We start from the raw sequence: 23,238 nt of genomic DNA, 5'->3' as shown, positions 1-23,238 counted from the left end.
CTTTAATTGTTAAAACAGCTTGTGTTGAAAGACAGTTTGAATTTTGAGTTTGTCAGTGTCTTATTTTAAATAGGTCTTATTATTTAATTTGTCTGTACAGATCACCCTCGGGTAATGTTAATACTTTTTTGTCCATTTTAGATGAGTTGCTACCCACTATATACATGGCCAACAGGTATCTAGTAGTCTGTGGAGATTTTAACATTAACTTTTTAGTAAGCGATCAGAGCTCCTCTCAATTATTAGCTAGCAATTACTTACCAAACAATTATTAACTAGCTTACCAAACAATTATTAGCTAGCTATGGTTTAGCACCACACATAAAGGGTAAAACTAGGGTGGTACAATTTGGCTCTCAAATTGGTAATATTTTCAGCAATTTGGCTAAATGTCAGGTAACAAGTAATACATTATTCTCAGATATATCAGATCATTATGGTCAGAAACTCCATATAGAAATACCTAAAGAGAGTAAAAAGCCAGTATTTATAAAGAAACCTTCATACGCAGAAAACAACATTAAGAAGTTTAATGATCTTTTAACACATGAATCCTAGGAAGATGTATATAACTGCACTGAAGTCGATCTAAAATCACCTATCACCCTAAATTCTAGCAATAATGAAATTATTGAAAATTTGGATGAGATAGCCAACATATTTTTGAAGAAATTTAATGCTTCATCTCTTACTCCTTCATTTTCTGGTCAATTGCCTAAAGGAAGTCACATCCCCACTATTTTTCTCTTTCCCACAGATTCAAAGGAAGTTCAGCATATTCTGTCAGCCTTGCCAAATAAATACTCTGCTGGTCTTGATGAAATACCAATAAACATACTCAAAAAAGCTAGTCACCATATAAATGAGCCTCTAGCTCACATAATAAATGCCTGTCTGCACATGGGAATCTTTCCATCTAAACTAAAAAAGGCAAAAGTTCTTCCAATTTTTAAAAATAAGGGTGATGAGCAGGATGTAGAAAACTATCGACCAATATCTTTCCTTTCTTCAATATCAAAAATCTTTGAGCGAGTCTTTTGAGCGATAAACTTTTTAAAAAGGCAAACTATTCTTTCAGATAGCCATACTGGTTTTAGGCCCAATCATTCAACCCAGTTGGCACTTTTCAAGCTTATATCCTTTGTGATTTAAAATGTTGACAAAAAAGAAAAAGTTGCCGGACTCTTTTTCGATTTATTGAAAGTATTCGACACAATCAACCATGGTCTACTGCTGTCAATCCTTGAAAATTATGGACTGAAGGAAAACTGTGCCAGACTTATAGCCTCTTATTTAGATCAGAGGGAACAAACAGTTTGCCTTGGCTCTGGTAATGGTACATATGTTTACTCAGCGTCATCCTTGGTGGTACAGGGAGTGCCTCAGGGTTCAGTTCTAGGCCCAGTACTATTCATATTATATGTAAATGGTCTCAGTGAGTGTTTTCCAGGGTCTTTTATAAACCAATATGCTGATGACACTTCCATAATCTTGTCAGAACATCTGATTGAAGAACTATCTGTCAGAGCTTCTCAGGTGGTAGAGAGGATGCAGGAGTGGTGTGACAATTATGCTCTGAAGCTAAATGCTGATAAAACCGGGCTACTGACATTCTCCAAAACTTTACTTCAAAATTCCCTACTAGTAAAGTTTGAAAAAAGTCTCTTCGAGAGGTAGCTTCCTTAAAATTCCTTGATATACAAATTGACTCCTGTCTCACATGGGTCCCACACATAGACACTCTTGGCAAAAAACTAAATAGTTTCTGTCCGTTAATAAGGCGGCTACGAGAAGAGCTTTCCCTAAATTGTCTGAAGCAACTTTACTATGCATCGGTCCAATCTCTAATGACTTATAGTGTGATGTTTTGGGGATCTTCAACTGACGCCGTGTCAGTCTTTATAGCACAAAAACGGATCATAAGATGCATGCTCAGACTCACACCACAAACGTCTTGTAGGACTTATTTTACTAAGCTTGGTCTACTCACTGTTCCAGCTCTGTACATTCTTATGTTAGCTATTTTTGCAAAGAAACACCTGCATCTTTTTCAAACTAATGAAGATCATTATGCTCAGGGTATGTCTATTGTGACAAGGGGGAGAGCTGATCTGAGTGTCCCAACTCATCACTCTGCCTTTTTTCAAAGATCTCCTGCCTTTGCTGCTATAAAAACATATAATAGATTACCTCTCGCCCTAAGGCAAGAGAAAAATAACATCAAGTTTAGGAAAGACACTGCGAGGTATATGTTGGGCAAGTGTATCTATAGTTTCGATTTACAATTTTAAATGTGTATTATGATTAATATTAAGGGTTTGTTTACTAATTTATTTATTTTCATAATGTATCATACTTGAGATACAAGTGGTAAGGTAATGCACCCATTATTATGTCCAACATTATCTTTTTTTTTGTTCTTACTATTTTTATTAGCAGTATGTATTGTGTAGATGTTATCAAATTTTAATTTTGTTTGTTTTGTGACGTTGCTATTGTCTATTTTAATTAGATCTTGAAAGCAATAAAGAATTTATTATTATATTATTATATTATTATTATTATTATTATTATAATTAACGACAATTATCAGACTTAATCTAAATAACAAGAATAATTAAACTGTTTTACAAGTTTGGAGAATGGTGTCCATGTTCTGGGATGTATTTTTATAGGTATTTGCTAGCAAACACAGTAGAAATTAAAGGTCTTATTTCACCAGAAATTCCTTTTATTATGACGACCGGTTTCGCGATTACAATATCATCGCATCATCAGGTCGAGGACTAAAAGTAAAAGACACAATTTACATAGATACTATGCTTATCAAAAATTGGTAAAATGCTGAATAAAATCGAATTTTAAAGCGTACTTACATTGTTAAAAACGAGATTTGTCAAAACAAAACAAAAGCACATATAGAACGGTACAGCTAAAATTAAGCAAGTAAATCTTATCGTAAGATAACAAATAATACACTTAGGTTTAAAACAATAACATCTAAAAAGCACCGTTACAACACAATAGACAAAACGATCTAAAAACTATGATAACCGCCATTCAAACTAATCTGACCAACAGAGTCATCTATATCTAGTTTTCATAATTAAGAAAGAACGTTACAAAGAAATCTATATTTTATATCCTATAACCGAATGGGTACTAGATAGCGGTACCCACAGTAACTTTAAAATATTTTAAAACTGTTAAACAGATGTCTCTACCAGTTTATATTAAGAAAACAACGGGGTTTATATTAAAATAAATTAACCGGAAAGGGAGGGAAGAGTTATTCAAATAAAATATTAATTAAATTAGTTTCAGGAATGTTAATCTGAATATTAAGAGATTTATCATATTCTTTTTTGAGAGATCTTTTAATCTCGAGTAATTCAAGATTATTTAGATTTATGTTGTCCTGAACTCTATGTAAGATCTTGTAATTATCTAGTAGATTCGATGGGTGACCGGTCTCCATAATATGCTTAGCAAATAAAGGATAAACCTTGTCTTAACTTTTCTAATACAACTTTTAATAATAAAGAATTAGCACTTTTATCTAGGGGTTTGAAATACAGACCGGTCATCCATAATAAAAAAGAAGCCTTACAAAATTTAGAAATGTTAACAGTGGAAACTGAAACGGTTCTACAGAATATAGAAGCAGATAATATAAATCAAATTAGAGCCCAGTGTAGTAACATTTTAAGAACTGAGTTAAAGTCAATTAAAAATGCACCTAATAAAACTGAAGGTGATTTCAATTCTACACTAATTAAATCTATAAAAAATAAATTACAAAATTCAAACTTAACCCTGACAAAAGCTGACAAAGGAAACTGTGTTGTTATCTTAAATAAAAATGACTATGACACTAAAGTGACTCAATTTATCCAAGAAAATAATTTTCGAAAACAGAGTGCAAGATTACCATCATTTATCAAAAAAGTGAATGACACCTTAAAATTTTGTACAAATTTAATCAATCCTCAATTAAGATATTTTCTTTCAGCTAACAACACAAATGTTCCTAAACTTTATGGCCTTCTTAAAGTTCATAAATCAGATATACCTGCTTCAATGCCCATAAGACCGGTGGTAGCATACACTAACTCTCCAACATATAAATTAGCTAAATGGCTTAATAATCACTTAATTACTACTATAGATTGTCACTTTCCCTACACTATAAAAAATAATATTCAACTTGTGGACAAAATCAAAGATATCATTATCCCTGAAAATGCCTTTTTTATCTCTCTAGATGTAACAAATCTCTTTACTAACATTCCTATATTCGAGGTAGTGGATATTATTAAAAACAAATTATTTAATTCTACATTGACCAATATCGAAACACAAGAAATAATAAATATCCTAGAAATTTGCTTAAAACAAAATTTCTTTAATTTTGATAATGAAACCTATATACAAGAGGATGGCCTAGCCATGGGATCTCCATTATCCCCCCTCTTAGCTGATACATTTATGAATCACTTCGAAAGTAATAATATTTTGAATAACAACCCCTACCTATCTAATATACTGTATTATTATAGATATGTAGATGACTGCATTTTATTATGGAATGGCAATAAACAAAATCTTAGTGATTTTCTATCATTCATTAATAACATTCATCCAAAAATAAAATTTACATTAGAAGTGGAAATCAATAAAACCATAACCTTTTTAGACTTACTTATTAAAAACGTAAATAATAAACATGATTTTGAGATATATAGAAAACCTAGCCACACTGGAACAATCATACACAATGAGTCATTCCATCCTTTTTCACATAAAGCAGCAGCTTTAAATAGTTATGTAAATAGAGCACTACAGATTCCTCAAACAACTGAAAGCAGGGATAGAGAGTTGAATATTATCAAACAAATTGCCCAAACTCATAATTTTTCTCCCAATTTAGTAGACAAAATAAAAAATAAATTTCTATTACGTAATGCGTTCCAAAATGTCTACATACCACATCAAACAATATTAAGTAATCAGCCAGTAAATAAGTTCATTTCACTTACATACAATGGAGCAGTTTCTTATAAAATCCAACGAGTTCTAACTTCTTTAAATGTTAAGGTTGCCTTTAAATCGAGCAATTCATTAGGTAACTTATTGATTAATAATAAAGACAAAACGGATCCGTTATCTTGTAAAGGAATTTATAAGCTTTATTGTGAGTGTGGTTATTTTTATGTAGGTAGAACGAAGCGTAGTTTTAAAGCTCGGTTTAGCGAACATGACCGATGCATTAGACAAAACAATCCTGAGTCTTTATTTGCTAAGCATATTATGGAGACCGGTCACCCATCGAATCTACTAGATAATTACAAGATCTTACATAGAGTTCAGGACAACATAAATCTAAATAATCTTGAATTACTCGAGATTAAAAGATCTCTCAAAAAAGAATATGATAAATCTCTTAATATTCAGATTAACATTCCTGAAACTAATTTAATTAATATTTTATTTGAATAACTCTTCCCTCCCTTTCCGGTTAATTTATTTTAATATAAACCCCGTTGTTTTCTTAATATAAACTGGTAGAGACATCTGTTTAACAGTTTTAAAATATTTTAAAGTTACTGTGGGTACCGCTATCTAGTACCCATTCGGTTATAGGATATAAAATATAGATTTCTTTGTAACGTTCTTTCTTAATTATGAAAACTAGATATAGATGACTCTGTTGGTCAGATTAGTTTGAATGGCGGTTATCATAGTTTTTAGATCGTTTTGTCTATTGTGTTGTAACGGTGCTTTTTAGATGTTATTGTTTTAAACCTAAGTGTATTATTTGTTATCTTACGATAAGATTTACTTGCTTAATTTTAGCTGTACCGTTCTATATGTGCTTTTGTTTTGTTTTGACAAATCTCGTTTTTAACAATGTAAGTACGCTTTAAAATTCGATTTTATTCAGCATTTTACCAATTTTTGATAAGCATAGTATCTATGTAAATTGTGTCTTTTACTTTTAGTCCTCGACCTGATGATGCGATGATATTGTAATCGCGAAACCGGTCGTCATAATAAAAGGAATTTCTGGTGAAATAAGACCTTTAATTTCTACTGTGTTTGTTTTACAAGTATTATTTAATAATCTCTCAAAATGTAAGCAGAGGATATTGGAGCAAGTAGTTTGCACCCAAACTATTTTAGATTAGGCCCGCTCCTCTTCTCTATTTTTTTTTACTGAGAATTGTTAGAAATTAATTGTTAATTTTTTTATGGTATGTTTGTATAAATTTCTATATAGACATAGTTTTCTGTTACTTACTTTTTTAAATAAAATTGAATTTGTAGTACTAATATTTACACTGGTTTCTTAGCTCCATCAGCACATCGGCATCAGAGTCAAGATGTTCCAGTCCGAATTGTTTGAGTCCAGAGTCCTTAAATAAAGTACTGAGGGGTGTGGTTGCCTTTTTGGATATCAAAAATAGACAGGGAGAAGATAAATCTGCAGGGGCTAAATCTGTATTGATTTCTTTGGGAGCAAAGATTAGGGACACATTTACTAGTGATGTCACCCATGTAGTATTTAAGGTAAGTCCAAGTGGTTATTCTAGTATTAGTTAAAATCAGAGCCAGGTTATATAATATTAAAAACATGAAATTTGAGGGTAATTTGATCAGAAAGTAAAAGGATTATCTATGATGCAGCCACTGATTGGGCCTAATCCTACTTAAACTAGTATCAAAGAAATCAGGCTTTATACAACTCTTTGACAACATCTATTTGCAAATGCTTAGCAGAGTAGTAAGAGGTGAGGGACTCTTGTTATCAAATGCAAAATATTTATTTATATCATAACAGAAGTTTTACACAGGCCAAAGGAAAATGTATATGGATCATTGCTTTTCAAATTATTAATATATGCCAAGACGATCAATTGGTCCAGTTGCTGGTCCTTGTAGTACACCTATTGCAATTAACAGAAATCAGACTGTAAACAATTAATATCAACTATTTGGATTCTGTTTATCAAGTAGAACTTAATTAGTTCAAAGCTTCAAAGTGAACATTTACAATATTGTAGCTTAATTACAAGAGTGGCAAAGGCCAGGCAGTCAATGCCTTTCTCAAATCACAAATGGTGCCAGCCACATATTATCTATTTTTTTATTCATCAGTAAATTGATCGATAGTCATTGTTGTTGATTTGAATTTTCTGTTTTTTCTGCTCAAAAGATAAAGACTAAAAAGTTAAATTGACTTTAGACATTTGATATAATTACTAAAAATAAATTCAAATAAATATTATAGTCAAAACATTCATTTCTGAAATAGTGAAGCTCACGTTCATGAATGGATGTTTTCGAAAAATTAACTTTTCTCTCAAATATATAGGAATATTTGACATTAACAACCTTATTAGAAAAGTAGCATACTGATGTACCACACTTGACATATTTAACCACTTTAATTGTTTAGATTCTGCTGAAACATGACCATGACTCCTCAGATTAAATATGAAGCAACAACAGTTATTTTGTATAACTTGCAGTTGATTTTTTGTAACTAGATTCTAAACAGGGGTAGTACACTATATTACAATAATAAACAATTGGCAAAACTAGATATTCACAGAGTTTTTTCCTAATATTAAAGTCTAAAGAACTTTCATTTTCAGTCAGTATCAATAACAAGCCTTAAGCTTTTCACATATTATGCAGAAAATCCCAAGTTTGTATCACCCAGTTTCAAGTGCAACCTATCTTTTAGCAGTTTTCTTTATTTTTCTGTGCAAAATAGAAATACCTCTGTTTTGCCAGGATTTATTTTCAAGTTATGCTCAGTTGAGTAGTCATTTATAGATTTAAGATTCTAGAGAGATGCTTCAGCCGCTGCTGGTTCATTGGGATCAAAATAATGCAAAACCTGTCATATCATCATCTGCATAGAACTGTGAATCTGAATTTGTGATTATGAACCAAAATGGTCCAATTATAGACCCTTGTGGTACACCAGATATTACTGTCTCAGCAGAAGAAAAATTGTTAGCAATTTGTACACCCTGTTGTCTATCTGTCAGGTAACACCTGAAAAAGGAGACAGAAGTTTTATAAAAGCACAGATATTTTAGCTTAGCACACAATCACGTCTAATAGATCAAAAGCCCTAGAGTAGTTCAGGGAGACTAAAAGAACCATAATGTCTTTGTCTAATCCCCTTATTATGTTGTCAAGTTCAAAAGAGCAGTAGTAGTACTATGACCAGACCTAAATTCTGACTCATGAACTGGAAGTAAATCATTAAGATTTAGGTAATTTATTACATGTATGGTGAGCACAGTTCTTTCGAGAAGTTTAGATAGGACAGGCAAAAGGCCTATAGGATGAAGTTCATTCACAGCAGTAACTTTTCTGACCTTTGGAACAGGAAGAATTATGGACTTCTTCCAGTCAAAGTCAAAATATACTTTATTTGCTAAGTTTACAAACTTGTGCTAAAAGCTTCCTAATCCTAGAATTTATAATACTAGTATTTATTTGGTTATACAGGATACAAGATAAAAAACAAAATACAGAATCGATTTTGATTGTAAGAAGCATATTTTATAAAATCAAAGAAAAAACCAAAAAAGAAGAAAAGAAAAGGCAAGAACCAACATAAAACAAGAATAAAGAATGGAATATTTTGCCATCATTAGAGACAAGGTCAGTTTATACTTTTTTTTTTATCTCACTGACTCTTCTAAACGGCTCTTTTTTAAGTAAAATTTCCTCTTGTTGGGTAATTTTTTTTCATAAATCCTCTAATTAACTAATATTTGTCCTTATATTTAACTGAAATTGGCATTTACTTCTCAATAGACTCTCAGGCAATTCATAGTGATAAAAATCATTATATTTAATTTAATTCTAGTTTCTTTATTTAATTGACGATTAAAATATGAAACTTTTTTTATAAAAAAAAGTTTGTCAGGTGTGGGGTTCGAACCCACGCTCCCTTTCGAGAACCAGAGCTTAAATCTGGCGCCTTAGACCGCTCGGCCAACCTGACTGTGGAGGAATCTTACTAAAACGTGATTTTATTCGACGCGCATCGCTCTACGTCAAACGTTATTTCTCTTATCAACATTCCTATATATAGAATTGAAATTATCTTTAACGTTAACTGCCAAAATGTTTTTTAGGTTTTATGTGGGCGACAGTTATTTTTTGGTTCTATCTAGGCTTTCTTTTGGTGTGACGTATACAGGGGTGTCCAAAATAAGGATCCTAAGCATGGGGATCTCGGTACCTGTTGGAGATACAGCTTCGGTTAAATTACGAAAAAGTTGTGCACTTTGACGCGTATTTACATGCCGTTGAGAAACTTCAAAAATTTCCATGGCCTGCTGAGATATTTGGAAAAAACGGAAATTTGCCAATATCGATTTTATTTTTTCCTGACTTTATTTTAAAAGATATCAAAAAACTATTGACACTTTCTTATTGACACGTTTGATGTAGTACTTGATGGCGCTTTTAAATTTTATATCCGACGTTTCGTTTCCGAGAAACCACCATCAACTTTATTTTTTTATATGGCGCGAAAAGAAAGTACACCCTGTATCTGATTCCATTTTTTATTACAAATTCAACGATGTATCACATGTCACCTTTTTTTTTGTTAGTTAAAAGGAAAAATACAATTTTTCTTTTTTTTAAACATATTATTAAGTAGGCTTTTCGTTAGTATAATTATCTTTGCCTATAAGGGTCGCACGAAAGTTCTGTTGTAAGTGTCGCACGAAAGTTCCCCTCATTCTTCATTAAGGGGTTGTCTATTTTCATTGGCCCATCATCTCTATGACCACGGAACGACACATTTTGCCTGCCCAAAAAAAGTGTTGCCACTGCGAAGCGCGAAAGTATTTCTCTATTCCTTTGTTTTTCTGTAGCATAATTCTTGCCAAGAAGATGATTAATGTCATACTGGGGATTGTGATAGTTTTTCAGAAAGGCTTTCCCTGCGTCCATCGCCTTCGTATGATAGGAAAGTTGCGCGTGTTTTTCTAAAACGCTATTCTTCCCAACTAAATTTTTGAAATTTGTCAGCGGCCGACTTACGAGAGCAATTCGATTGATATCCTCCTTCATTGCGACACGTGAACCATTTTTTTAATTTCCTATAAATTACATTTCGAACTTAATTATACTGCTTATTCCTTACTACTTAAATAGAATAGAATTCTTAAATATCTTGCTCGCAGGCAGGCGTGTTATTAAGAAAAAACCCCTGGAAAGGGGGACCGTTGTTATGGCCTTACCAATAGAAAAGTAGCATTCAACCAGTGCCGATACTGTATCCCACCGCCCATCTAAAATGATTTATGAGGAAGCTTCCATTGGTGGTAAGCGCGATGTTTTAGCACTGAGACGCAAGTAAGCCGCGGGTTGTTATTAGGATGCGTGATGTTTTTTGAGGAAAACTGGCACGAAAAACCTCATTTAAATTAAAATCAGGTACCTCGTAGCAAAAAAGGTTATGCCCAAAGCCTTTCAAAAGTAAGATATTCTACTGTAGTCTAATGCAGCAGTACAATAGAGCCAGTAGCAAGTGTGGTACGATATATCGTGAGGTCTGTTTAGATGGTTGTGTGGTTATGTATCGTACGTTTGTGTGGTTTCTGTGGGTTTAAAATTGTAAGTGGGATATTGCATGAGGATTGTATCTAGGAATATTGCCGCGGTCAAGGAACCCGATAATAAATTGGTAATCTTTTATATATTGGCCCATGTTTTATGATTTCTTGATTTTAAATCTAATGTTTGTGATATTTGTGATTACAAATCCACTTGATCAGCCTCGCGGCCATCGACGCTGATGTATGTGTCGACATTGATGCCGACTTCAAAGTGAGTTTAATCATTGCAGTGCATTTGGTGCACGACAAACTTTGAGAAAAGTTTTAAAATGAATAGGATTCGCCTCAACCCTGTGATATTCAAAAAAAAACATATAAATATGAACAAACGAACAAGCGTTTATAGGTCATAAGATTTTTTCGACATTTAGTTTCGCCTTTCAGAAAAATAATTTCTATTATAGCAATATCTCACGTTCGAGGGATATATTTTCAATTTTCAATTATGTTAATGCAAGAACAGATTGGCACCGGACGCGTATCGTATAACAATCTTTCTTATATCCACCTAAGATTTAATGTAACTACAATTTTAGTAGCATTGCAACATGACTTTAGTAAATTTCCTGTAGCTTTCATCGATGCCCATGATGTTAATATTAATAAGATAAACATAAAATCTGTACTCACCATATTGCAGGTTCTTCCTTGCTACAATACAGTTTTTCAAATCTCCGATGATGAGCACTCACAGCACAATACAAATAATTGAATTAAACAAATAATGTATATAGATTTTTCAATGCTCGGAAAACTGCAAGGAATAGTAGAGGAGTATATCATTTACTAAGCTCACAGAGGGAGCTAAGTGTAACTGCGACTACGAAAAATGTTGCCAGTGAACTGCACCTTATGAAAATACTTCACTAATCACACTAGGTGACATTATTCAGTTTAATAATTTAAAAAATCAATGAAAAGTCTGAGTGGAAAGAATTTTTTTAATTTTCATAAATATATAAATTCGAAAGTTGCGTCAATTTTTTCATGCAAATTGATCGATATAAAAATGTACAAATCGAAAAGTTTTTGGGGGATCCGCCCCTGGTCCCTTGATATGTTATGATAGTATCGGTGTTTACTTGTGCAAAGATCGGCCTCACTCGCCTTTTTCTTATGGTGCGTTCACAAAAACACTAAAATGACTGAACTTTTTTCCTTTTCAACCAAAAACTAAAGAAAAAACACAGAACTTCACAAAGGCCGAATGTAAACACAAAGTCGTTTGTTAAGATGACATTTCGCAAGATGACATCAACTTTTGCGTGCGGTGTTACCATTTTAATTTTTTTAGAAGCGGTTTAAGGTACAAGAATGGTAATAATTGTTTTTTTTTTTTTTTGGTTTAAGTATGTTATTTTGGCACTTAGAATAACATATCGCTTTCCCGGTGGAACATCGACCTAAGTGCAAATTATAAAGTTTTGAGAAAATGATGTTTTAATATTTTTTTAGATATCTATGTTAATTTTTTGTTAAATAATTTAGCAGAATTTTGTTGCAAATAATTTCGAGGTTAAGAATAATCTTAATAAATAATTCTGCATAATACTTTTCACTTTTTTTGGAAAATCCTCATTTCTACCCCCCTCTTTTTAAAGTCTCCTTCCAATTACGTCATTGTTTCTCTAGAATCTATTTATGTAATAATACTTCTGACAAAATTTGATGAGAAGATCAAATTTAAGTCTGCAATTTTATGATCACAATTTCAAAAAATAGGTACAGAAATAATGTTTTACTACTAAAGAAAAAAAAAAGAAAGTAGAGTGGTTTATTAAACAACAAATTAAATATAAAAGTATTTTAGTACCTACTAAGAAAGGCAAAAAAAGTTTAAAACAAGGGAACAAAGAATTTATAGTTCTAAAACTTGAACTAAAAAAAATAACTTACTAAAAATATTAAAATAACGTATTAAAAAACGATTCATAATAATTGGTAATAATATTCGCCGTCAAAAGACTTTGCAAATCTATTCTTTTATTGTCAGCTATTGGCTGATTTTCTAATGATATTTTTAATATTGTTTGCCTCTAGAGAGCGCCTTGATCCGATATTTCTGCTTTTGGCTTGCTTCCAGTCCGTTTCCTTATAACTGGTTTTGTAGAAATATACATCACTATCTTTTACAAAGCGTATTATTTTTATCTCTGAAATTTTAATTTGTTCCCCGTTATCGTTTTTCTGGCAATTAAAACCTATGTCAGAATTCAATTTCTTGATATCAACAAAATCTTTAAAACCTAATTCTTTCACATTTAGAGGATTGCCTTTCTTTTTTGAAGCCCGGATTAGTGGAACAAGTTGGTGAGGAACATAAATAGGTCCGGCTTTCTTAGCTCTATTTACTGATTTCTCGATTATGCTATGAATAGTGTCTCCTTCGTTCTGAGTGTGGCCCCTTATAAGGTATTTGTGAGTGATGGAACTGATGGGAAGTGTTTGAACGGCATACAGATACATTGCAAAAACATAGCTGAAATAAAATACGATATTAAAGTATTTATTAGTTATTATAAAAAAATACCGGTTCTTCTGCTGACCACAGCAGTTATCTGAGTAGAACACTATATCGGCACCAGGTCTCTTATTTGCAATTTCTTCAATAAACATAAGAACGCATGAGCCAATTTCAATAGCACCTCGTTGTCCAAGACCTTCGTGCCAGAAAAAGCATATCGTATTGTCATTACTTACGTCGGTTACCTATAAACACCATTCTATTATTAAACAAAATCATATCAACAATTTTATTATTATTACCGTAAAATTATAGCAATTAAGCCTGGATTTATAGAAAAATGCAGATGATTGTCCCATTGGAACAGGCAATACTGCCTGTAAGTCATAGACTGCAAAAATTGTGTTTGAACCTTCTTCCTTGGACTTTTTCTTATCCGCATCCTTTTCAACTCTACTTAATTTTTTTTCCTCTTGATGATTGATGTAAGCATTTTCTAGCCGCTTCTTATCTTCTCCAGAGGCATTCTGGTATCCCTCACATAAGTCGCACATATCTTTTTTTGGAAAAAAAAATCCAATATTAAAATTTGTGTTAAATATTCGCGAATATAAATCGTTGTTTGCTGCTGGTCTTCCAGCTTCACTGCGCTCTTTGGTGTAATTTCTGTGCATTTCAGAAATAGTTAACTCTCCCGGAATAAATTCTCTTGTTGTATTTTGCCTCTGGTAGTGACTTTCTACTCGCGGAATTGAGTCAATATGTTTTTTAACAGACTCAATGATTTCTTCATCTGTTTTTCTGTGATTACCATGGCGGCCACGTTTATCTTCAGGGATGATACCAGAATTTGTAGCACGTGCCTGAACTACAGTTTGCAATGCGCGCTCGGTTATTCCAAACGTATTCATTAAAAACTTTTTACACACGCGATGTTTTTTTCCATTATCCCATAAATAAAACCCACAATTCGGTTTTCTAGGTCTTTCCGATACTACACGGCGATACTTTAATTCCAATGGAGCTACACAAGAGGCTAGAAAATCTCTTTGTCGTTGCAGAGTGGACAAATTCCAATAGTCCTTAAAAAACCGAATTCTATGTTCCTCCGTAAATTTTAAGGAACGTTTCAACGTACATTTAATCGGGCATGGTGGTCCAATTACTTTCTCTTTTACAACTTTTCCAGTTCTTGACACATAGCTTTTACCACTATTTTTTAATAACTTGGCCTCGTTTTTTTTCCAGTTTTCGGGATGTCTTTGTCTTTTTTTCCCTTTTTTGGGAGATACTGGAGGCGACTCTACCTGACAGTTTTCTTTATTTTCTAAGTCTTCACTCGATAAGGACTCATCACTACTAGGTGGAAGGTAGTTATCGCTATCCCCTTCACCCCAAAGATTTTCTTCATCTTCTGAGTCATTTATCTCATAAGATGGAAGTGTAATTTTTTTTCGTAGTATCATTTTTGTGGGACATTCTTGATTAATTATATTATATGAAATTTTCTTATCTAAAGTTGATTTTGTATCTGACTTCAATTGTACAGTGCGTGATAGAGTAATAGGAGTTTGCTGTGAACTGGTAGTCGCTGGCATGTTATCAGATTCATAAGAAGAAAATTCACCAAAGTGGTTTTCGGTTATTTGCAGGGTATCAGGTTGTTGAATATCTAAATTAGTGAAAGTAGGCTGACAAGCACTTGGCGGTAGTCTATCTATAATACTGTCAGTAGAAAATTCATCATTTTGATTTGAATTTGTTGTTCCTTCGAATTGAAAATAGTCAATAGACGTTTGCGGGTCAATCAAATTTTTTTGGGACTTTTCTAAAAGGTGAGGAGGACGATTTAAATTAAGTTCTTCCTCAGGCATATTTTTTGGCTGTTTTTCGAAATCTCCCAAAGCTTGATCTAAAAGATATTTTAATATCACGAAAAAATTGCAAGATCTATATGAGATTTTTGAAATAAAATATTAATATTTTAAGAATACTTTCGAAATATTACATTTCTAATATTTGATTAATGTAATTTAATTTTTGTTAGCTCATGAATTTAAAAAAGAAACACACCTGAGATCGAATGGTTTGTGGCCAAATGTACCATTAGTCTTGCTCGATTCATAATATTGCGGTTTTGTATAAGCTTCCTAAAATCCCAAAAGTAAATTAAAATAGAATTCTCTTGAGTTTTTTAAAGTAGTCTTAATAGAAAATTTATCTACAACTTCTAGAACCAACATTGTCATAAAAAACAGTTAGGTCACCACTAACGACAAAAATTTCGGAACAACAATGGCGTAAAATACAATTAAATCATGCTAAAGATCAAAATTTCAGAGGAACAATGACACAACAGACATTTGTGACAATGTTTCACTAGATTTTGTTAAAAATAAACGCAACTTGAAATTAACAAAGACTTACCGTTCAAATACGTCGTTTTCGTCACTAAAGATAACCAAAATAAATTAGACACAACTACTTATTTCACACTTAACGTCGTTTTTGAACCAGACACAACGATGCTCTCTGAATGCCGAAACGCAACTGAACACTTGCATGGGCGAAGTTAGGGGGGGGCTTGGGGGGGCTTAGCCCCCTTTAAAATGAAATTAGCCCCCCCAAAAAAATTGTTTAAAACGTAAAAAAACAGAAAGTATAAGACTTAAAAAGAAGCTTCCACTTCCGCAGTACACCAAGAAACGTTCTTAAATTCACCTTTGATAAAAAATGAGGCACAAAAGTTTTGGCTAATTTCAATTTATTATAGGTCTCTCGACAATATAATAAATCATCTAAAAATAAGATTTTCTTTCGAAAGTCAGAAATTAGCTAAATCTGAGATACCTTTTTAATCGATAGGGAGCTATTAAAAGCTGAAATGACCGTTATTGGGAATTGCATAAATAAAAGCCAGAGCCACAACATTACCATTTCTGATATTAAAGATGTATTAAGAAAAGAGACTTTTCCAAATGCATATACCCTTATGCAAACAGCATTAGTTTTGCCAATTTCTTTAGCGTCCTGCGAACGCTCTTTCTCAATGAGAAGAATTAAAAATTGGTTTAGGTCAACGATGGGTCAGGATCGATTTAATTCTTTAGCACTAACCACTCTTAGTATTGAAAGTGGTCTAACAAAGTCATTGTCGCCAGATGAAATTTTAAAAGAGTTTTTAAAAAAAGGAAATCGAAAAGTTTTATTAGAGTAGTTATAAGATAATTTTATTGGATTTCATTTCATTTAAGGACATTTTTAATAAATTTAGCTGTTCCTATTTTTGAAGAATTATTGCGTTTTATTAAAATGATATTGGTTTTGAAGGTGGCAGACAATGGAGAAGTAATATCTAATTGTCGGATTTGCATTGTCATTAATTTAAACAAAGTTAAACACGACGTTTTGGTTGGTAAGTATCTCCAACCGTTACCATAAAAACTGAATACCATATTAAGTGTAAACTGTTAGTTTACACTTAATATAAGATTTTAATATAATAATGGTTGCAGATACTTACCAACCGAAACGTCGTGTTTAACTTTGTCTAAATTAATTAAGTCCGACAATTAGATATTAAAATGATATTATTTTGAACTTTGAAATTTTTCTTGAAAGTTTAAATTTTTTTAAAAAACTAGCGACTTTTGACTGTGTATTCAATATACTCCAATACATATACAGAATAGTTCATACATTATGGATATTGCAATAAAATTCAGAAACGTGTTCCTTGGATGGAACCTAATATGAAAATAAAAGTAAAAGAAATTCATGATATTATGTATATAGTACAGCAAATTAGAATAGAAGCTGTTTAAGACTATTCTTTTTTTTTAATAATTTTAACGACTTATAAGTGAAAATGAAGGTGCCCACCAAAAAATTTGTTACCTCCGGCGGCGCCTGCGGCGGACTTTTCTTTGATGGCTACCCCCTCACCTCTTCGTGTAACTCTGCCCCTGGATGGGGGCTTTAGCCCCCCCATTTTTGAGGCTCTAACTTCGCCCATGAACACTTGTGGCGTTGGCGTTCTTCTTCCTAGACCAATCAGAAAAACGCGCCATTAGAACAACGACGCAAGCGGTTTCCCGCGGCACCTATTTGTACTACATTTATGACATTGTTCCACCGAAAAGTTTAGTGTTTTTTGATACTTCTTGCGCGTGTAACTAATTTAACTGAAAATTTGCACTTAGGTCGATGTTCCACCGGGAAAGCGATTAAAAAAGTTAAATTACCATTATTATATAGCTGAGATAAGATTTTTTTTGCGTGTAAACTTCACAACGGAAAATCGATAAACATGTTTGTAAACAAAACCTCCTGTGCACATGTTGTACTCAAACAAATTTGCTGTTTACTAATTCTACTAGCCCTTCAATATTCTAATTTCTTTATATGAGGTATATTCTAGCATGTTGAAATCTAAGAATACAATTTTTGAATTGTAATTAACAAATCTGTATAATAAAGAAATGTAATCAAAAATGCTCTCAAAAACTTCCGCCTTAATCACCGGCGACATACAAAGATCACAATCTTATATTTATTAGTCGTAAAATATTTAATCATGTTCCTTTTTCGACTAGGACTGTTACAGACCTTAAAGAGTTTAGGAGAGAACTAAAGCATTTAATCTTACCATCAGTTTACTACAGCATTGAAGAGTATTTTAACGACTCATTTTAATATTTAAAATTAATTATATATCTGTTGATCAGATTTTCTTGTTTTATGTGGGTTCTTGCCTTTTCTTTTCTTCTTTTTTGCTTTTTTCTTTGATTATATAAAATATGCTTCTAAGTACAATCGAAATTGATTCTGTATTCTGTTTTTATCCTGTATCCTGTATAACCAAATAAATACTAGTATTATAAATTCTAGGATTAGGAAGCTTTTAGCACAAGTTTGTAGACTTATCAAATAAAGTATATTTTAACATTTGACAATGCCGAATTATAATTTTTATGCCTATTATCTGAGACCCTCATCCGTGTGTCATATGGCACCTAAAGTGTTAATCATGTTTATCTTACAAAGTATTACACTTGTTATTTAAACAACATAGTTGACATTTTGCGACTTAAATTGAACCTTAATTTACTGGGGAAATCTGATTCTATTTAATAAATTCGATTTTAGGATGGTTCGCTCTCAACATATGAGAAGGCGAAACTGAGGAACATTCATCTGGTGTCAATCCTTTGGGTGGATTTTTGCAGAAAGACCCGATGGAAGCAAAGCGAACGCCTGTACCCGGCATTGAGAAGCGCGTACGACGACGAATCGATGATCTGCTCGGTAATAACAATCTTCACTATACCATTTTGGCTCGAAAGTCAAAATTTAGGGTATCATGAATTTTTTATTTGTCTAATTCGCGTTCAGGGACGTAGCTAGAGTTGAATTTTAGGTAGGACAGACGTTACATGTTTATATTTCACTTGGCCTAATGACTGATATTATCGATTTTTGTCGTACTATTCAAATCAAAATCAAAACTTTTATTATCCAAAAAAAATAGACACAAAGTGTATGGATTTCGTCATAGTTTTACATGTTATAATCTTGGCCTAAAAAAAAAACTACAAACTACCTAGATAACTAAAATTCAAAAAATATCCACCTCGAAATAAATAGTCAAAAGTAAAGTGACGTTACATCGTTAAAAAAGTTATAATACCCTACTGCCTAATCGGCTAGATAGTTGTCTACATCATAAAAACATTTATTGGCTAGGAATTCCTTTAACTTTCTTTTAAATATCGAAACGGTTTTGCTAATCTTTATATCATTCGGTAATTTGTTGTATAGTTTTGGACCTATTCTTAATACAATTTTTTTAAAAATAAGTAGCCTGCTATGAGGCATGGACAAGTCACTTTTAGAACGAGTTGGGTAATTATGAAAACAACCATTAACAGTAAAGGAGTTAAAATTCTTAAAAACATATTAGCAAACTTCAAATACAGTGCATCCCAAACATTATGTCTAAATTCATTTAAAATTCGGGGGTGTGTTCGAAAAAAAAAAGCTCGGGCCCGTCGATTTTTATTTCAAGTTGCGCATTTTTGTACGTGAAGTTTGTATATACAGGGTTGCTCAAAAATAAATTACGATCATCAACTTAATTTTTTCAAATGAAAGCACCTTTTTTTTATTTCAGTTTTTTTTTATTCCATTTGCAGCAAATGGAAAAAGACTATGAAGCAATCATCAGGGACGAATACAAAAAGAGTATGACCCAAGGCACTCCTTTGCCCAGCACCAGGGCCTTAATAGACCGACGTAGAACGTTAATGACCCCGTTCGGCGGCTCCTTTATTAGCACCTCAGACTCCCAAAATACCGAGGATATCGAGGTCGCCGCAATAAATGGCTTTAATATGTCCCAAAACCTCGTCGCGACTGAATCTTTAGTAATGAACGACCCGGAAAACTTTACGCAACCGATAAGAACCCCATCGTTAAGGGTTTTAACGTCTATAGAAAACACCGATATGGAATTGACTAGCATCCCTGAGACCCAATCGATTGTTACTCCTCAAATCCATATGGAACTGACAGATGTTTGCGCTAAGAGAAAAACTCACCGGAGACGAACCATTTGCAACTCTTTAATGTCCTCCGACAATTCCACGTTAAGTGGTTTGGCTAAAGAGAACTCTTTTGGACCTAAGGAAGGACCTGACTTAAGAGGAGTTGAGGAACAGTCTTTTATTATAGGTAAAAACTCTGTGAAAGTCCGAAGTTTGAATGGGGACGTGGAGAAAACTGCTTCGGCCATATCGGTGCTGAAAATCTCTTCTGACGATCGGTTTTCGCTTCGATTAACTGAAGATTCTGATAAGCGGAAGCGCATGTCGCAACTTTTCAGCGATAAAGGATTCGCTTTGCGATTGTCTAGTGAAAAACAGGCTTCGATGTCGGCGTTGCAGCTTTCTTCTGATAAACAATCGATTTCTGCCAGTGGTCTTTGCCGGCCTGGTAAAAAGTCTTCTGACACAGATTCCGTGTCATCGAATGACTCTGAAGTCTTGATTACCACTAAAAACGTGACTAAAAATGATTGTGTGAGCCAAATGGAGCAGCCAGGAAAGAAAAGCGTAGGCAGAGCCAGGAGAAAAACTTTGGGGCCTGAACATGTTCGACGTGATATTTGTTTAGGTGAGTGCATGTAAATTAGGTAGGTTTTTGCTTATTGGTTTCGTTGGGGCAAGGTAAAGAAGGTCTTGTTCAACAACTTTTCAAGCTTGACGAAGCCAATGGGCAGAAACGCGTATTGTTGGTAGAAACACGTGAAGGGTAGATCCAAAACGTGATGGTCATAACTCAAAAAATAGTCGAATTTGAAAATTTGTACACAGGTTTTTTATTCTGCCGGGTGGCGAATTTACATAGTATGCCATGTAGAGAGCTTCGGGTCTATAAGCCCCGCCCAAATTTCAGATGATTAGCACTTTTTTCCCTAACGCGGTATAGAACGTAGTTAGAAAATCCAAATGCGATATAGTTTGTAGTTGGGTTCTCAGAAAAAGCGGTGAATGGCGTGAAACAGCGCGATATCGCCGACGTAAATATTCTTAGAAATTCTAAATATTATTCGGGATAATCTCGTTCATTTACTTCGCGACCGGTGCGAGTGACAACAGATCAAGATGGGTGAGCAAAGTGCGTTAGAGATTTTATTAAAAAATCTGCAACCTGAGGTAAAACACTGATTATACATACAGATATAATCATTCAAAGCTCGCCTATCGGAAATAGTCTATGAGCGTAAGCGAGAGGGGGCATATGGAGTCCGCATGAGACAGACAGAGGGCACAATACATGCCGTTTCCAAATTAATAAGTTTGGCAACAATGATATTTCTGCCGCACGACTCTCCGCCAGTGGCGAAGCGTGAACTTTTTTTTCGCGTAGACAAACAATAAAAATCGTTAATTAGAAAAAAATGTGTATTCAATATTATTCACTTTAATGAAATACAGAATGAAAGCAGATGAAATATTAACTCAAAGAGAAAAATTATGTAGTGATATAAAACAGAAATAAATAATTACTACTAGCATAAAAAGATAGATAGATAAAAATAAATACTACTTACAAAAAAACAAAATACAATTGCCAATATCGAACAGTCGTTCATAAATAACCAGTGGTTATTAACCACTAAAAAAACCTTTTCTATACACCCAAAAATAAAAATACTAATTATTAAATTACTATAGCACGCGCCCCCACCAAATGCAGACAAAACTGAAGATGTATTGCGGCCGACCAGATCAAGCGTGTCCATAAACAATAACCCTCAACAGCATAATAAAATAGCTGGTCGACTTCGATAGACAAAAGCTCGAATGTCTTCCCCGCGAGTTAATTTTGCATGTAATAGGCTAAATGCGGCCGGACCTCTGTAGCCTGCTTGATGCGTATTTGGTTCGATTAGATGCTCCAAATTCGGAAGACAAATATCAATGTGTCTTCCTGGGGCTCGTATACATTAATTGGGTGTCAGCCCTGTATTTTTATCTTAATAGGTGCGACAGGCGGGGCGCGCCTTCGGATTAAATATGTTTAGATACTATATAATAATAGTAAGGATAGCGACTACGTTCTGTGTTATTTTTTTTTAATTTTAATTTAACAATTACATGAAATAATTACGTGATAAATTAATTCAAATTCAAATTCAAAAGACTTTTATTACCACTTAAACATTGTACATAGAAAATTACATTTTTTTATTACAAGAATTTAGTCCGCATTACTCGAAAATTCTAAGCTGCACCAATTTGCTGACGACTCCTAAATTTATAATTCTTTTAAAATATCAGACGTTCAGGTGGCACAGAATAAAATTAACGCCGACTTAAATCAGATTGCTTTGTTTGCTGGAGAGTAATTGGAGAGTAAAAAAAATGTACGGAGAGTAATGCGGACTGAACTGCGATTATAAAAACAACCGATAACACATACACGAACTAGCGCGCATGTGCTGCTCAGACCGTTAAAACATACTAACCTAATTACAACGAAAACAAGAATAAAGACTTTCCCAATTATAATTATTAAGAAAATAAGTCATTAAACCCTAAAAACATATAAAAGCTAAAAACAAAAAAAAATATAGTGTAATAATTTACTATATCATATACATTAATATAGGTACCATTTGTGCAATAGACAGAGAGGAGGAAGGGCGGCAAAAAACACGAGCCGAGGCTGGAAAACCAGGGCAACACGACGCAAAAATGAATAGATATTCCAAAATGAACCATTTAAAATTTTATTTTTATGCCTGCAAGATCAACAAGACCAGTGTTAATTTAAAAAGTAAGAACTCAGAAATAATATGGTTGCAATTAAATAAAAATAATTAAATTATATTTTTAATAAAAATTTGGTGGTGTGAATTTGTTAAAATGCCTATGTTAGTTGAGAATTAAGAAGGATTTCTTTAACATATGCAATAAATTTCTTTGGTGAACTATTTTTAATGTAATCCGGTAACCTGTTCCACATATTAATGCCTACATACTGGAATGATTTTTTAAAACCTGATGTTCGATGAAATGGAATTCTAATTAAGTTTGGATTTCTTATATTGTGTATAGAATCATGGTGAAAAAATAAGTCTCTTAAATATGGCGGCTGACCTGATTTAATTATTTTGTAAAGTAAATTATACATGTAAAGTAAATAGACACTTCCTTCTATTTCTCATATTTAATATAAAATGTGAATTTAGATAAGGAGTAATGTGGTCTCTATACGATATATTAAAGGAAAAACGCATACAACTATTTTGCAGTTTTTGCACCGTCCTTGACAGAGATACGGTTAGTGAGTCGCCATACACAATGTCCGCATAATCCACCAAAGACAGTACAAGCGAATTGCAAACCAAATATTTGGTGTTTGATGGTAACTGATTTTTGTATTGATATAAGTTTTTTAAACGACCGTAAGCAATTTTAATTTTGTTCTTAATGTGGGAGGCAAAGCTGAGATTTGAATCGAATATAACCCCTAGATTACGTTTTTCCGCAACGGTTGGTATAGCTGTTCCATTAATATTAATTTTAAAATTTTCCATGCAATCTA

General features: G+C 33.1%; 2 protein-coding genes, 1 long non-coding RNA gene and 1 other non-coding gene across 4 annotated transcripts in view; 2 read left to right on the top strand and 2 right to left on the bottom strand.

Annotated features, from left to right (window-relative positions):
- LOC126735254 (uncharacterized) overlaps nucleotides 1-23,238 on the top strand; it is a 34,018-nt gene that overhangs the window by 1,916 nt on the left and 8,864 nt on the right. Inside the window, exons 2-4 of the mRNA XM_050439205.1 lie at nucleotides 6,354-6,570; nucleotides 18,274-18,432; nucleotides 19,320-20,298. Coding sequence (XP_050295162.1) covers nucleotides 6,354-6,570; nucleotides 18,274-18,432; nucleotides 19,320-20,298 — 1,355 coding nt within the window. The remainder of the gene's footprint in view (nucleotides 1-6,353; nucleotides 6,571-18,273; nucleotides 18,433-19,319; nucleotides 20,299-23,238) is intronic.
- On the bottom strand, nucleotides 2,528-3,506 carry LOC126735349 (uncharacterized). The gene is made up of 2 exons (XR_007660382.1): nucleotides 2,877-3,506; nucleotides 2,528-2,786 (listed from the first exon to the last, which is right to left on the bottom strand). It is a non-coding gene; the product is annotated as an uncharacterized LOC126735349 (long non-coding RNA).
- LOC126735265 (uncharacterized) lies at nucleotides 3,506-6,339 on the top strand. Its single transcript, XM_050439217.1, has 2 exons — nucleotides 3,506-5,912; nucleotides 6,003-6,339. The coding sequence occupies exon 1, from the start codon at nucleotides 3,622-3,624 to the stop codon at nucleotides 5,497-5,499; it is 1,878 nt and encodes a 625-aa protein (XP_050295174.1). The 5' UTR covers nucleotides 3,506-3,621; the 3' UTR covers nucleotides 5,500-5,912; nucleotides 6,003-6,339.
- Trnal-uaa (transfer RNA leucine (anticodon UAA)) lies at nucleotides 8,948-9,031 on the bottom strand. Its single transcript has one exon. It is a non-coding gene; the product is annotated as a tRNA-Leu (tRNA).

This window comes from Anthonomus grandis, chromosome 1 (genome assembly GCF_022605725.1).
Source record: "Anthonomus grandis grandis chromosome 1, icAntGran1.3, whole genome shotgun sequence".
NCBI classification, from domain to species: Eukaryota; Metazoa; Arthropoda; class Insecta; order Coleoptera; family Curculionidae; genus Anthonomus; species Anthonomus grandis.
This window is presented reverse-complemented; position numbering and strand designations above follow the sequence as displayed.